Source organism: Oryza brachyantha, chromosome 1, assembly GCF_000231095.2.
Source record: "Oryza brachyantha chromosome 1, ObraRS2, whole genome shotgun sequence".
NCBI lineage: Eukaryota > Viridiplantae > Streptophyta > Magnoliopsida > Poales > Poaceae > Oryza > Oryza brachyantha.
Window position 1 is genome coordinate 16,347,301 of NC_023163.2, and position 11,022 is coordinate 16,358,322.

General features: G+C 41.5%; 1 protein-coding gene across 1 annotated transcript; it reads left to right on the forward strand.

The window, feature by feature from the left end:
* The first annotated feature begins 3,998 nt into the window (after window positions 1-3,998).
* Window positions 3,999-9,568, forward strand: LOC102707828 (carbamoyl-phosphate synthase large chain, chloroplastic). The gene is made up of 3 exons (XM_006645954.3): window positions 3,999-5,336; window positions 6,802-7,497; window positions 7,675-9,568. The coding sequence occupies exons 1-3, from the start codon at window positions 4,062-4,064 to the stop codon at window positions 9,211-9,213; spliced, it is 3,510 nt and encodes a 1,169-aa protein (XP_006646017.3). The 5' UTR covers window positions 3,999-4,061; the 3' UTR covers window positions 9,214-9,568.
* The last annotated feature ends 1,454 nt before the right edge of the window (window positions 9,569-11,022 follow it).

Here is an 11,022-nt window from a genome sequence, read left to right on the forward strand (position 1 = left end):
ACAAATTTCGAAAGGTAATACTAATTTCTGTTTTTAATCCAGAAGAGCAGCAACAATATTTCTGTTTTCTAGCCGGAGGAATATAAATTTCGAAATTTCAGTGTTGGATCAATCATGCTATAGTAACTTCTGTTTTTAGCCGGAAAAGCAGCAACGTTATTTTCTGTTTCAATCGGGAGAATGATGCATCAGAAACTAGCAGTAACATCTTTTCTGTTTCAATCCGGAGAAGCAGTCAGCAACGATATTTTTCTGTTTGATTCCAGAGAAGCAGACGGGAAGTAGTGCCCCGTACCGTCCCCGCCATCCCCGACGGGATGAGTTCTTAACTATCCTCGTCTCCTAATGGATGAATTCACCGTAGGGAGTCGGTGATCGGGTTCCCGTTGCCATCTCTACTCTCGCTGCAGTCGTTTTCACAATCATCATCATTATTTTGCCGTAATCCATTTCAACCTCATGGCTAGCTGCAACTGGGCTCTGCTTTGGTGTCAACTCTTTCCTGTCAGCTGGGTAATCGGTGTGTCACATTAGAACCTCCAAGCAGCATTTGTTTTTCTTGGAGAAAAAAAATATGGAATTAGGGCCAAGCAAGTAGGCTTCCTGCAATAATGTGTTGGCTTCTTATCCATTAGAGGGACCAGGGGGGTCATCTTATCTATCTCGCCTTTCATCGGCTTTATGGCGTGCGCTCTCGCTGGGTCCACCGCCGTTGAATGGCGCCAATCGCGTGGTTCACTCGTTACGATTATTCTTTCGTTAAACCAAACCCGTCCACGAAATCGTGACTCATCGTCCCAAATGTCGACCTCATATCAAGTATTTGCTCCAAAAAAAATCCTTCATAGGATTGACATCTTAATCAAGACGACATCCATTTAATATTATAAGATGTTTTATGGCTGCTATATTTACATATAGATAATTTTGGAATTATAGCACCAAAGTTTCTTACGATGGAATTTTGGAACTGAGAAAGCATACTGCCTTACGAGAATTCCTAATTAAAATTTATATTTATCCTTCAAACGACTGTCCCTAAATGTATTTACCTTTTTTTTTCCTTAAGGGCTTCCTCGAGATACACGAATTCTGCTGGACTTTTTTTTAAAAAAAATGTTTATTTCCTCCAAATATCCCTTAAAATTGCTACAATCTTTAACGACGCAGGTTTTGTTGAGATATCTGAAGAAAAGATTAAACAAACATGACACACAGACTGACAGAGCTATAGAGAACTAAAACTATATAAACAGGAAAGTTATCAATGGGGAATTAGGTATAATATTAACTAAGCACTGACGCAGTAATCAGGCGATATGATTACTACGTCGATTACACCCTCCTGCAGGATCATCGGGCAGCAGAGCAGCATGACATGAATTTAAATTATTGGCCCATATATAGAGGCGAGGAGCATTACTACTGGATTAGCATCGCAAAAAAGATATTCCCAGTCTCGTCAGCATCTATCTAGCTCTATGCTATTGCAGCAAAATTCAAAAATCAAAAGTTTTGTCTTTTATGTTCGTTTTTTTGTCGTACTAACAACTCATCCGCATCTTTTTTCTCTTTTTTTTTCCTGCTGCTATTGTTGATGTTGTAAGTTAAACCGCTCTCACTTGATAAGCTAACAGTTCAACACACATGAGCCCTTCTGCAGCTTACACGTAAGGGCATATACAAAGACAATTATTACCTGTCTCTCTCTTCGTTATCACAGGAGCAAATATAATAATATGGAGAAACATAAGAGAGAAAAAGAAAGTGGTTGTTATGTATGACAACGGCTTATAGATGACTCTTAGCATTTATTTAAGTATATTTTGTTACATGGGGTAGATAAAACAGAAAAGAATAATAAAAATATGTTTTGTTGTATTAATAAAGAAATCATATCTTACTTTATCATTATACATACGTTTATAAAATAAATTATTGTTATTTATGTGTATGAGAAAAGTGTTAATCGTGGACTTACCTTTATAATGCTCCAAGTAAGCCCTGCTGCACCTAGTGCTCCCCTAATCGAAATTACCGATCATGTTTCAATTTTTTTTAAAAAAAATTATCGACAGGCAATCTCCCCACAATTTTGGGTCGAAATGCACTGTTCATTAATAGATGTGTTTGGTTTTAGGAATGGGATGAGTTAGGACAGAGTCAACCCATCCTGACTCTGTTTGGTTGGTGAATGGATGGGCTGGGTTGGATCCAGAAGAGGAATATTACTCACAGATCCAGGTCCAACTCATCCCACCAAAACGGTGGGACGGATACGTCATAGGATGTCCATTTTATTTATTAAATTTATTTAAAATACATTGCTTGTATAAATATACTTTTAATTACTTTAGATTATTCATATATTAATTCTAGTATTTAATATTTTATTTTGGATATAAGAGGTAATATTTATCTCATCTCATCCCTTCAACCAAATAAAAAACATGTCCAACATATCCCATCTCATCCCTTCCACCAAACAAAAAACAGGGTCTGACCCATCCATCCAACCAAAAAAAATAAAACCAACTTATCCTATAATCCAAGGATAAAGTCAACCCAACCCATGAACGAAACGCATCCCAGTCTCTGCAGTGGGACCAAGGCAGCGTTCTTTCTCTTTTTATCATTTTTTTCCTTAACTCTGTACACATTTTTCAAAATGACATATTATATTGAAGAGAAAGGGTCATTTTCCCTCCTTAACTATTAGCTGAATTTAATTTACGTCCTCAACCATAAAACCGGATACAAAAGCTCTCTCATTTATCAATACCAGTTTAATAAATCCCTGAACTATTTTAAGAGAGGTTTTGGCTGACACGTAAGCGACACGTCAACGCTACGTAAGCGTCACGTCAGCCAAAACAACCAAGAGATATTTATTAAATCGGTAGTGATGATTGAGAGAGCTTATATACCCGGTTGTATAGTTGAGAGACATAAACTAAATTCAACCAATAGTTGAGGGAGGGGAAATAACCTTTATAAAGTAATTTTTAAACTTTTTAGTCACTAATTCTATTATTTGTATTATTAAATAGCTAAAATTATTTTTCGTCTTTTCTAGTACAACTATCTGAAATACACCCAAAGTACCGAGGGTCAAATTTTGGAGGAAAAAAAAAGACATGTATAGGAAGGAAGTCAAATTTCTCTCCTGCTATGAAAAGAAATTGTCTACTCTCCAACCATCGAACTTCTTTAAGTAACGCCAAAAAAAATTGTTTCCATGCACCAACAGAAAATTGAAAAAAAAATAAAACTCAAAATTACCAGCAACAGTGACAAGTAGGGTAAGATATGTTGACATTAAGCGACGGCATACCGAAAAGAAAAGACAGGTATTCTCGTAGTAGAACCATTTGACCAATTGACCGTGTTTCTCTAAATTATGTTGCTATGTACAGCCATCGCATTGTTCCAAGGAAAAAAAATGACAAGATACCCATAGTCAAATTTTGGAAAAGAAAGGGACGCAGTGAAAAAATGTTTTATGTTGTAATGTGATTCAATATTCAGATGTTTATTCAATACATCTCAAAATATAGCTACATATCGTTCAAATTTATCTTAAAATACAAGTACTTGATCTACCTTCTCATCTTAGTCAGTCTCAATAATCTCTCTCTTGGTTCCTTTGCTTATTTCTTTCTATATCAACCAATTATAAATATTTCTCATTGCCCTTAAAACTATATAGCTTAAGCCATTACTCCCCCTCCATTTCATCATATTATAAGATATCTTTTATCCTATCTAAATTTATTCATGGGTCTACATATTTTTATATGTATCTAAATTTTTTAGTATATTTATAAAGATAAAGTAAATCAAAACATCGTATAATATAAAACGGATGTCGTATCAGTGGAGAAAAACATAGTAAGCCAGCTGTGGCAGTAGTATTAGAGTAGAAAATTAGGAGAAGGGTTAAACCCTTGACTCTCTCATCATCTTCTAGTACAAAAAAAAAAAACCCTACCTCCTTTCCACTCCTCTCCCCCCACCTCGCCGCCGCCCACTCCTCCTCCTCCTCCCTCGCAGCCGCCACCATGGCCACCTCCCTCTCCTCCACCACCCCGTCCCAGCTCCGCCCCTCCCCGTCCGCTCCCCACCGCCGCCTCTCGCTCCTCCCCTTCCCGCGCCGCCACGGCCAGCGCCACCGCCGCGGCCTCTCCGTCCGCGCCTCCGCCCCCAAGGAGGATGCCGCCGCCGGCGTCACCGTCCGCCGTTTCCCGGCGGCGCCGTCCAGGGGCGGGAAGCTGGCCGGGGTGAAGAAGATCATGATCCTCGGGGCGGGGCCCATCGTGATCGGCCAGGCGTGCGAGTTCGACTACTCCGGCACGCAGGCGTGCAAGGCGCTCGCCGAGGAAGGGTACGAGGTGGTGCTCGTCAACTCCAACCCGGCGACCATCATGACCGACCCTGACCTCGCCCACCGCACCTACATCGGCCCCATGACGCCGCCGCTCGTCGAGCGCATCATCGCCGCCGAGCGCCCCGACGCGCTGCTCCCCACCATGGGCGGCCAGACGGCGCTCAACCTCGCCGTCTCGCTCGCCGAATCGGGCGCGCTCGACCGCCTCGGGGTGCGGCTCATCGGCGCCTCCCTCCCGGCCATCCGCGCCGCCGAGGACCGGCAGCTCTTCAAGCAGGCCATGGACCGCATCGGCCTCAAGACGCCGCCGTCCGGCATCGGCACCACGCTCGAGGAGTGCCTGTCCATCGCCGAGGACATCGGGGAGTTCCCGCTGATCGTTCGCCCGGCCTTCACGCTCGGTGGCACCGGGGGAGGCATCGCGTACAACCGGGCGGAATTTGAGGACATCTGCCGGGCTGGGCTGGCAGCGTCGCACACACAGCAGGTGCTCGTGGAGAAGTCGCTGCTGGGGTGGAAGGAGTACGAGCTGGAGGTGATGCGTGACATGGCCGACAATGTGGTCATCATTTGTTCCATTGAGAATATCGATCCCATGGGTGTGCATACGGGGGATTCGATCACGGTAGCGCCTGCGCAGACGCTCACCGACAAGGAGTACCAGAGGCTCAGAGATTACTCTGTGGCAATCATCCGGGAGATTGGTGTGGAATGCGGGGGTTCCAACGTGCAGTTTGCAGTGAACCCTGCTGATGGGGAGGTGATGGTGATCGAGATGAACCCCAGGGTGTCGAGGTCATCAGCTCTTGCATCAAAGGCAACAGGGTTTCCAATTGCCAAGATGGCTGCAAGGCTCTCTGTAGGTTATACTTTGGACCAGATTCCAAATGATATCACAAAGAAGACTCCTGCTAGCTTTGAGCCTTCCATTGATTATGTGGTCACAAAGGTACTTTTTTACCTCTTTTCTGAGATTCCTTGGGCAATGCTATTTGGTGCATTATGTAATTGTTGCATTTTAATCCTTACTCCCTCCATCCCAAAATGATGGTCGTCTTACGGAAAAACGAAAATCCTGAATTGATCGTCGCATTTGAGTTGAATGAGTGTCTTCACTGGGGAGCCATGCAGACGTTTCCTTGGTTTCCGCTGAAAATTAATGTGTTGCTGTTGGCCGATCTCATGCATGTAAACCACCAAGAACATGCAGTTTTGTTGCAATACGCATGCAACATGCATGCAAAAGCACAACAACCCTGCAGAACACGAAGCGATAGAGCACCCATATCGATGAGGCTTTTATATCTGATGACCGAAGTTTTGCTATCCCTTGGTCTCTGTGTGCTACACTTATACGACGATCATTTTGGGATGGAGGGAGTATTTAGAAGCACACTACCTTGTTTTTATTTGCGCTAATAATGCTTGATTAGTGTAGCTTGCAACTGTAATGCCAGATATGACCACAATAACAGACTAACACTGTCTCTCCTTTGTTCACTCTTCATAACTTAGCAACATGTAGTTATAGATTTTGCAAGAACACTTGTTCATTTTTCATAAGTATTACTTAACATGATAACTTCAGTTTCTTGGAATGGCTCCATTCCATTTTTGTATTGAATAAATTGGTATTTCAAAGAAGTTGTGCGCTAGCATCTACCAGTAGTGTTTACTCAACTGTGCACTTACTAGCTTTTTGGTATATACTTTTGTCCAATTTCACATGGTTTGCTCCCCATTGCTTCATTATCATCTCACTCGTGCAACTGTAAAACTTTGTTAACATGGTAGTCAAATAAAGATCCAAAATATCACAATCAGTTGTGCTAATCTATCCACATATCTTGGAGTGCCGCATATTTACAATTCTGATTGTTCCAGTACTACTTCCAACCTCCCTTGGATATCCAATCTGCAATATGAAAATTGAGAATTTTATATCAAATGCATATTGTGTACAGGTAAGATGTGATAGCTAACTCCTCAGATATACTATCCTTCTGTCCACACATCACAGCATAGTAATAAACTAATTTAATGCAGTTAAGCTTCCACATATTGGAACATGCTCTACCAGCAACAGCGATGCAATTACTCATTGATGCTTGGCGATGGACATGGGTTGCTTGGTTGACCCACTTTAGTTCAACTATGAACAGAATAAGACAATATGAACCAGAAAACTGCATTTTAGTTCATTTTGTTGAACTGCGGTGGGTCAATTAGCACCCACAAAGTTACCCGCGTCTATCCTTGATGATGTTAAACCTACTTGTTTCTTGGTTATAGTACATACTCAAGTTGATGACTCGGACATGTTCCTCACAATGTTCATCGTACAGAATTTCTACTTGTAAATTAGTGCAGAATTGCAATCTTCTTTCCTGACTTGTCCTATATTTATGATGCAGATACCACGATTTGCATTTGAAAAGTTCCCTGGCTCTGAGCCAGTATTAACCACACAGATGAAGTCTGTTGGTGAGGCCATGGCTCTAGGGCGGACCTTCCAGGAATCGTTCCAGAAGGCTGTCCGTTCATTGGAGACTGGCTTTGCAGGATGGGGTTGTGCGCCTATCAAGGAACTTGACTGGGACTGGGAAAAGTTAAAGTATAGTTTACGGGTACCTAACCCAGACCGGATTCATGCTATTTATGCAGCTTTCAAGAAAGGCATGAGGATTCAGGATATCCATGAAATTAGCTTTATTGATAAATGGTTTCTTACCGAGCTCAAGGAGCTAGTAGATGTTGAGCAGTTCCTTATTTCAAGGGGCCTAGGTCAGTTGTCAAAAGATGATTTTTATCAAGTCAAGCGGAGGGGTTTTAGTGACAAGCAGATTGCCTTTGCGACATCTTCATCGGAAAGTGATGTGAGATCAACGCGCTTGGCACTACAAGTTGCTCCAACATACAAACGGGTTGATACTTGTGCTGCTGAGTTCGAAGCCAATACACCTTACATGTATTCCTCGTATGAGTATGAATGTGAGTCTGCTCCAACTAATAAGAAAAAGGTGTTGATTTTGGGTGGTGGGCCCAATCGGATAGGCCAGGGTATTGAGTTTGATTATTGTTGTTGTCATGCTTCATTTGCCCTTCGAGAGGTTTGTTTCTACTTCATTTATTTCCACCTTTTAAATTATTAGAATTAGTATTGCTGGTATGTTTTAAATAAAAAAGTCTGCCTTATCTAGAAGCTATATGGCCAACTACTGTAAATGCTCCTACCTTCATTTAACCAATGCTCATGGAACAATCTGTTTCTCTTAATGATTTATCAGGCTGGATATGAAACTATAATGATGAATTCCAATCCAGAGACCGTTTCAACTGACTATGATACCAGTGACCGCTTGTACTTTGAGCCATTGACAGTTGAGGATGTAATCAATGTTATTGAGTTGGAGCGCCCTGATGGAATTATTGTGCAATTTGGAGGGCAAACTCCTCTAAAGCTTGCCCTTCCTATTCAACGTTATTTGGAGGATAAGAAGCTGGTGTCTGCTTCAGGCACCAGGCTTGTGAAGATATGGGGAACATCACCAGATTCTATTGATGCTGCTGAGGACAGAAAAAGATTTAATGCTATTCTTGAAGAGCTTAGAATTGAGCAACCTAAAGGTGGGATTGCAAGAAGTGAATCTGATGCCTTGTCTATTGCCTCAGAAGTAGGTTACCCTGTTGTTGTCCGGCCTTCGTATGTTCTTGGTGGGCGAGCTATGGAAATTGTGTACAACGATGAGAAACTTATTAAATACCTTGCAACTGCAGTGCAAGTAGATCCAGAGCGGCCTGTCTTGGTCGATAAATATCTAATTGATGCAATTGAAATTGATGTTGATGCATTAGCTGACTCAGCTGGTAATGTTGTGATTGGTGGAATTATGGAGCATATTGAACAGGCTGGTATCCATTCTGGTGATTCTGCCTGTTCCCTTCCCACTAGAACAGTCTCCACAAAGTGCTTAGATATCATTCGTTCATGGACCACGCAGCTGGCAAAGCGTCTCAATGTCTGTGGACTCATGAACTGCCAGTATGCTATTACTACTTCTGGTGAGGTGTTCCTTCTTGAGGCAAATCCCCGGGCTTCACGCACTGTCCCTTTTGTCTCAAAAGCAATTGGACATCCGTTGGCAAAATATGCATCCCTGGTCATGTCTGGTGTGACCTTGCCAGAGCTTGGATATACTGAAGAAGTTGTTCCTAAGCATGTTTCTGTCAAGGAGGCTGTTCTTCCATTCGAGAAATTCCAAGGTTGCGACATTCTTCTAGGACCAGAGATGCGCAGCACTGGAGAGGTCATGGGCATTGACTATGAGTTTTCCAGTGCATTCGCAAAGGCGCAGATTGCCGCTGGACAGAAGCTCCCGTTAAATGGAACTGTCTTCCTTAGTCTAAATGATCTGACGAAACGTCACCTTGCTGAAATCGGACGAGGCTTTAGGGAACTTGGCTTTGACATCATTGCCACATCTGGAACAGCCAAAGTACTTCAGCTGGAGGGCATCCCAGTGGAGCCAGTTCTGAAAATACATGAGGGGCGACCAAATGCCAGAGATATGCTTAAGAATGGTCAGATACAGGTCATGGTGATAACTAGCTCAGGCGACGCCCTTGACTCCAAGGATGGCCTCCAGCTCCGCAGATTGGCCCTGGCCTACAAGGTCCCGATAATAACTACCGTGGATGGGGCTCGTGCCACCATCGATGCCATCAAAAGCTTGAAGAACAAATCAATTGAGACTCTGGCATTGCAAGACTACTTCCAGACTACAGATTCATCCCAGAACTTGCAAGCAGCACAAACTGCCTCTTAGGGCCACTGATCATGCCCTTCTATTGTCATTTTTCTAAAGCTCTTGTAGTATCAACTATAGACTCCTGTTCTGTAGGGTTTTGTTTACTTGTTAGCATCATCACACCTACTGCATGCGCAAGTATAAACATGTTGTTGACTGCGAGTAATAGTCTCAAACTGTCTTGCGTAGTACTATTTACTGTGTAACATTAGGGGCCAAACATCCACAGAATAAGGCCCCGGTTGCATGTCATGAAACCATTTCTTCTCTGGAGCTTGTACTTGTATTCCTGTGGCACAAATTTGTGCCGACTTATATATTGTATGCGACTCCAGATTCTGTGATAATGATTTACTCCTCTGCTGCCCCTAAAGTTAACAATGCAAGTGAGATTGCTTACCATGGTTTTGGCCACAACCCTCTCATGTAATTTGTTCTGTATTACCTCCATCCCAAAATATAAGCATTTTAGATTGTTTAGCATGGATTAAGTTTGAAAAGGAAATATTGTATTGTCTTTTAATAAATGAGAAATAGATAAGGTGTAAAATGGGAAGAATTTTGAATGAAAAGGGATGGATGTGATAAATATTGTGAATAGCACTAAAAATGCTTATGTTTTGGTATAAGATTCAAATTCTAGAAATGCTTACCTTTTGGAATAGAGTGATTAGTTTCTAATTCTTTGTTAGCGGAAGTCTTATCTTTAATCTTTTTGCACCGATCAAATCCTTATCTATGAGGAGAACATTTGTCTATTGCTGCTAAAATTTCTTCATACAGCAAATCAGTCAATTCCTTTGGTTAATTACACTTTTGGACTGTATATTGGTTCCTATTGAATGATTGTGCAAAGACGTGTTCGTTCGGTAATCTTTTGCAATAATTCCAGGTTATAATTGTCCAATCATGACTTATGAGATGTTTTGTTCAGGTCGACCGATTGGATTGGAACAAGAGCTGCGCCTACCAACCATAGATACGCATTCACATCAACAATTTGAATCGATTTTCAACGACCAAACATTCATCTGGGTCCTCCAAAAGGGAGCAAACAAACACAAGTGTGAAGTCTCTGAATCTTGCGTGTGCAGAGAATACTATGAATCTGCACAAACTGAATTTAAGAAACAACATATGCACCCTTTTTATGTTCCACCCTATATTTCGAAACCAAATAATGGATATTAAAAGCTTTAAAAGAATATAGTTCAGCCCCTTTGAAACGCAGGATAGGAAAAATATAGGAACACGAGGGATGCACGGAATGAAGTAGGGATGTTTTACCAATCCTATGACGATAAGAAACACATGAAACTAAAAGAGCAGCCCTTTCGTTGCATCACAAAAGAATCTGAACAGACAAAAGTTCCCAAGAGGTTTAATTTTTTTGATTATTTTTCTATTGAATTGGACCATAGGAATACAATCACGTGGAATATTTCCTATATTTTCTTAAGAAACAAAGAAGTTTATGAGAAGAAAAAATCCTTAGGATATTAAATCTCTAAAAGTGCTTTCTCAATCCTACTGGAACACAATCTCATGCTTTTCTCAATCCTACGGCGAGAAAAAAAAACATGAGTTTAGAAAAGCAGCTCACCTCCAGAGGTTTAATCTCTTGCTTATTTTTTCCAGCTAATCGAATGATAGGAATCAATCACATGAAATATTTCCTATCTTTTCTTAACAATCAAACGGGTTTACAAGAAAGAAAACACTTAGGAAATTAAATCTCAAAACATGATTTGCCAATCCTCTGTTCAATTTTTTTTTCTTTACAAAGAAAGTCAACAAAGTTATATTTGGGAGCCTATTTAGTCACAG